Here is a 5,000-nt window from a genome sequence, read left to right on the forward strand (position 1 = left end):
AAGACAGAGATAGAAAGAGAAAGAATGTCTGCCGTCAGGCCAAAAACTCCTACATCATGCATGTCATGAGACCCATCCGCAATGAGTTAATCAAATTTGATAACCAGGTCGAAATTAAAGTCAAATAATTCTATTTTATATCTTTATTGGAACAGTAGTAAAAGAACATACTACAAGAAAATAACTATGTAACATTATATATCAAAGACCTGTTTTCACAAAAACTGAAAATATCCAAATACAATATTTCCAATTTCTGGAAAACAGAGCAATTTGAAAGCACATACCACACTTGTTTAATATTTTTGTTCAATATTCTTCCTACAAACTCCCTCAATAGGCTGGAATGCCTTTGATTCATCTTCCTTTTAGAATATATACCTCCACAATGGACAAAGCCTTCAGCACACCATAAGTAGACATGAAGAAAATTGAGGAACGTCGTACAGGATGACTTAATCATTGAGTGGCCATTGTCTTTACTGGATCTTGGAGTCTGTGAGGCCAACAGCCCGTGCTCCCAGCCTAGCCACCATTGCCAAGCTGTTGAAAGAAGAGCAATTAGTCTCATCATTGAGCCTCAACATGTAGGTGTTAGCTTTGGAAAAGAAAAATATTAACTTATTATCACTGCAGATTGCACTATCCACAAAAGTTTTGTTTAGTTTATTCTATTATTATTCTTTTTTTTACATATAGGTTGTTCCACCAGTATTTAGTCACTAAGGAGTCTATTGGTAGGCCTACCATTCCCTAGTTGTTTACCCAATTCCTTGAATGTTTGGGAAATTTTGTTTATATTTTTATTCCCATTTTCATTGATACTAATGATATCTTACTATTGCTATTGTCATCAGGTGACAGGTGACAAATTCATACAGCTGGATATGGTAAAAAAAAAAAAAAATACTTTGTAAATAATTTCATATAACAAATATAATAGCAATAATAACAACAATAATAGTATCAAGAATGATAATGAGAAACATCATGAACATCATCCTAACGATAATAATAACAAAAGAAACAGTATCATGAACGATGTAGAGAACCATCAAAATAAACATTTAAATATTCACCCAATAATCCAATCAATAACAGATCAGTGAAATAATCCACAAAAATGCTCACCACTATGCCTTTTCTAAACCTTACCTCATCACAGCAATAAGCCCTGGAGGCATGAATTTGCCCGAGTTGAGGAAGCGCATGCCCATGAGGCCTCCCAGAGCGGTGCTTGTGCCTAGAGTGAGGTAGTAGTTGTTGGGGTTCTCGCTCAGCTGGTAGGCCCCGTAGCCCAAGACCGAGCCGAAGAGCAGTCCAGCTCCCAGGGACGGAATACTACCTGGAAATTTGAATAATAGGGTGGGATAATCTATCAAAAACTCTTCAAACGCAAGTATGGATATAGTACTGATAGGTTGAATTTGAAGTCAATAAATTAACATACTTCAGCTTGAAAAATAATAATTCTAACTGATATGAAAAGGACATAATGCGTATATAGATTAATGGCTTGTAACTCATTGCAAAACATCTAAAGAACTAACATGGAAATAATGAATAGATATATCAAAATGTAAAAAACAAAGATCACTTATAATATCCATCCCTCAACCCATTGCAGACAAATAGATTTGCTTGCCCAGTCCCAAGGAAGGGCACTAGTGCCATCTCTGCAGCAACCCAGATGGGTTTTATTTGAGAGCGAGGGAACTTCACACAATATATCGTAACCTTCCACGCTCTCTTCCATTCCCACCTTATAATACTAGAGCCTTATTTTTATTAGTATTCTTTCTATGTTTTACTGTATTGTGAAACTTTTTTATGTGTGATACGACAGGGTTTATCAATGTTTCATTAGTTCAAAATTGTAGTACAGAGTCCATATCAGTTCATATTCTTTACACTTCATGTGATAGAAGTATTGCAGTTTTATGGGAGTAAGAAGAGAAACTTTATCTTCTTCATATTTATAAACAAATATGAAAAAAATAACCATCCACAGCCAAGATAACATGAAGAGATGGGGAAGAGGAAGTGAACCTGTGTTTAGGACTGCCAGTGCCTAAGCAAAGGCAGCCAGACTGGCACAGGGGTATATTGTAGACACTGTACATGGTCTGGGTCATCTTCCTCTTCTCATTCTGCCTGTATATCCTACATCACCGGCAATTTAGAGAAGGATGTCGGCATCTTGGTAAGTGTCATTGCTCTCTCAAGACAGTGTTTGCTAAAGACCATGAATGGGTGCTATTCTCTCCTACTAGTGCTCGCAGAGAATGGTGCCATCTATGTCTGCGATTCTAGACTACACCTATCTTGCAGGATATTATGGCAATTATAGTACTCATAATTGTAATCTTCATTGTCAGACACTAAAAAGAGTTATTATTAATATAACAAATTAAACAAAAGAAACACAGCGATCTAATCCACTCTCTCCCAATGTCAAAAAATGCTATGACGACTATCATCATGTACATCATGATGACCGCCGTCAGGCCAAAAACTCATGCGCTGCATATGTCATGGCACCCATCCGCAATGGGTTAATCCTTTTAACATAACTAATCAGTATATCATGCTCAAATATTTTCACTATAATTTCTCTCTTTCTCTGTACATATCTTCTTGTTGAAAAAATTCACATTCCAAAATGATTTTTTTCTTCTGTTTATCTGTTATCTCTTTTTTTTATTTGATATATTTGTTATTTCTGATTTTGGCAAGCATAGATTATTTCTTATATCACAAGATCAACCTAGTGTATACAATAAATTCTAATTGCATTTTGGTTACTCTGTAACTATGAACATATTTTCAAAAGATTTAGAGCTGTGAATGTTTAGAAAACACCTCTCAAAGTGACATTTTCTTATACTTCTATTGACTTTGTTTTATTTAAATTCACTTTCCAAATGCTATGATCTCTGATGCACAACCTGCAATCTGAAGACCAACATGATACTGGTGCAGTGTCTTGCAATTTCTGTGGCTTCCATGCTTCACTGTCTGGCAAAGCCCAGAGATCCTCAACCCTGTATATTCAAGAAAGATAGAATTTTGACTGTTTCCTTCATAGACATTCAGATGAAACCATTCATGCCAGAGTTTATATTTGCCTAATGCCACTCCCACCAGCTAGATAACAAATGCACAGTGATTGAGCACAAGATCTCTCCCGGCACATTGTTGCACAAAACACCTGGGAGGTCTATAAGCTCTTTCCAGAAGGTACATGGTGATGCTTAGTTGGCCTTTGCTAAGTGCCTATAGACTAGTATAGTGATGCTTAGTTGGCCTTTGCTAAGTGCCTATAGACTAGTATAGTGATGCTTAGTTGGCCTTTACTAAGTGTCTATAGACTAGTATTAAGTTTTGTGATGGACATGCAGGTGTTTTCTAAACATTTACCTGTATTCTAAAATGGACTTGAATATCAGTGTGAATCAGCATAAATATAAAACAGAGAATGAATCAGCAATATCAAAAAATATCTTACTTCTAAGTAATCAACATGTGTGGCGATATTAGTGATATATTGGGAACCATTACCAAATAATTCTTTCAAATAAACTAGACCATCACTTAAGAGAGAGGAATTAACCTCATCACAGTCTTAAAATCTGCATGCATCAAGTTGCATGCGTAATTATGCAAAAACAGAATTACCCAAAACATTACCAAAAACGGATATCATTCACGTTCATTGAAAGAAATGACATTGCGTAACACTCCATCTCATTCCTAGACAATCAAAGATAACATCGATATCCTTATCAATTCTCTGCGCAAGCAACTTTGCAATACAGAAAAACTCTCAACATAAAACCACTATTTTCAAACTCACCTGCCTTAGCATATCCAATAATCCCTCCCAAAGCCACGGCCGAGGCGTAAGCATAGCTGATATAGTCCGCTCCCATTTGTGCGGCTGTTAAATCCTCCCGGAAACGACTTTCAACAGAGTGGTGGCGGAAGGAGGAACACCAGCTGTTCGTGTCTTCGTGTAGTGTTCCCAAGCAAGAGGAATATCGTACGAGTTAGTTCGAAGTGTCGCGCTTCGCGAACTCGGCCCCGGACGAGACTCCGAAGCGAAATCTGGATTCTGGGGGAATTTAAGGGATTTTGAAGGAATTTCAAGATACATTTCGTTTTTTTAAGTGCATTATTCGAAGTGTGATAGAAGGTGGGATTTGGTCAGACTTGTGGAGAGGTTTAAGAAAAGTCTGTGAATGGAAGTGGGTAATAAAGGAGCGAACGTAGGGGAATTTTAGATATTTTGATGTGAAGGGGTAATAGAAGTGAAATTCGGAATATTTTTTAAAGAATTTATAGGTATTTCCATGATAGTTTATAGATTTTGTGGGTTACTGGTAAGATGATAGAATGTGGGAATTGCAGGAATTTGCGGAGGCATATTTCTAAAGGATTGCGATAACGTAAATGTTGTGTTTGAGTGTAAGCAGTTATAGACGTGTGTGTGTATATGTGTGTGTTTGTATGTGTGTTTGTGTGTGTGTATTTGTGTGTGTGTGTGTGTGTGTGTGTGTGTGTGTGTGTGTGTGTGTGTGTGTGTGTGTGTGTGTGTGTGTGTGTGTGTGTGTGTGTGTGTGTTCAGGTGAGTGTGCATTCACGAGTTGTGAATGATGAAAATTGTTCATATTTTAAAGTGTGTCAGCAGAGTGTGTATGTGGCATTCACATTCTATGTCCTTTTTCATCATTGCAAACGGTTTTTTCTTTTATCATGAATGTAAATAACATTTGGCTTTCTATCGTTATCAGCTGTTTAAGAGATATGTGATACGCTCAATAAAATATTCTTAAAATATTTTTTTTAGAAATGCAAAGAAAAAACTTTTAGCCCATTAATGATGATGTTACTAATTTAGATTGATAAGAATCCATACACATATATCCTTAAGTATCCATACATATATACTTAAACATGCAATACCTAAAACATAAATTAAACCAAAAATCATAATAGTC

General features: G+C 36.3%; 2 protein-coding genes across 3 annotated transcripts in view; one reads left to right on the top strand and one right to left on the bottom strand.

Annotated features, from left to right (window-relative positions):
- Window positions 1-128: 128 nt before the first annotated feature.
- On the bottom strand, window positions 129-3,991 carry LOC122251460 (transmembrane protein 14C). 2 transcript variants are annotated; one of them, XM_043013441.2, is made up of 3 exons: window positions 3,857-3,991; window positions 1,156-1,345; window positions 129-543 (listed from the first exon to the last, which is right to left on the bottom strand). In XM_043013441.2, exons 1-3 carry the CDS (start codon window positions 3,930-3,932, stop codon window positions 480-482), a joined length of 330 nt encoding a protein of 109 aa, XP_042869375.1. In that variant the 5' UTR covers window positions 3,933-3,991; the 3' UTR covers window positions 129-479. The 2 variants fall into 2 exon arrangements, with proteins under 2 accessions (XP_042869375.1, XP_042869376.2); XM_043013442.2 differs by lacking the exon at window positions 3,857-3,991 and adding an exon at window positions 3,691-3,721.
- The window catches only part of LOC122251458 (dual specificity mitogen-activated protein kinase kinase 4), a 24,858-nt gene continuing 23,844 nt past the window's right edge, over window positions 3,987-5,000 (top strand). The window contains exon 1 of the mRNA XM_043013433.2: window positions 3,987-4,048. The gene's annotated coding sequence lies outside the window, so the exon portion shown is untranslated. The remainder of the gene's footprint in view (window positions 4,049-5,000) is intronic.

The sequence above is a fragment of the Penaeus japonicus genome, unplaced genomic scaffold, assembly GCF_977035675.1.
Source record: "Penaeus japonicus unplaced genomic scaffold, GWHDUDI00000001_assembly GWHDUDI00000005, whole genome shotgun sequence".
In the NCBI taxonomy this organism is placed as follows: Eukaryota; Metazoa; Arthropoda; class Malacostraca; order Decapoda; family Penaeidae; genus Penaeus; species Penaeus japonicus.

Excerpts from the sequence above, each read along its gene's own strand:
- LOC122251460 (XM_043013441.2), bottom strand. The coding sequence starts at position 3,932 with ATGGGAGCGGACTATATCAGCTATGCTTACGCCTCGGCCGTGGCTTTG. Across the intron at positions 1,346-3,856 it reads TATTGGATATGCTAAGGCAG|GTAGTATTCCGTCCCTGGGA; the intron begins GTGAGTTTGAAA and ends TCAAATTTCCAG. Across the intron at positions 544-1,155 it reads GGGCTTATTGCTGTGATGAG|CTTGGCAATGGTGGCTAGGC; the intron begins GTAAGGTTTAGA and ends TTCTTTCAACAG.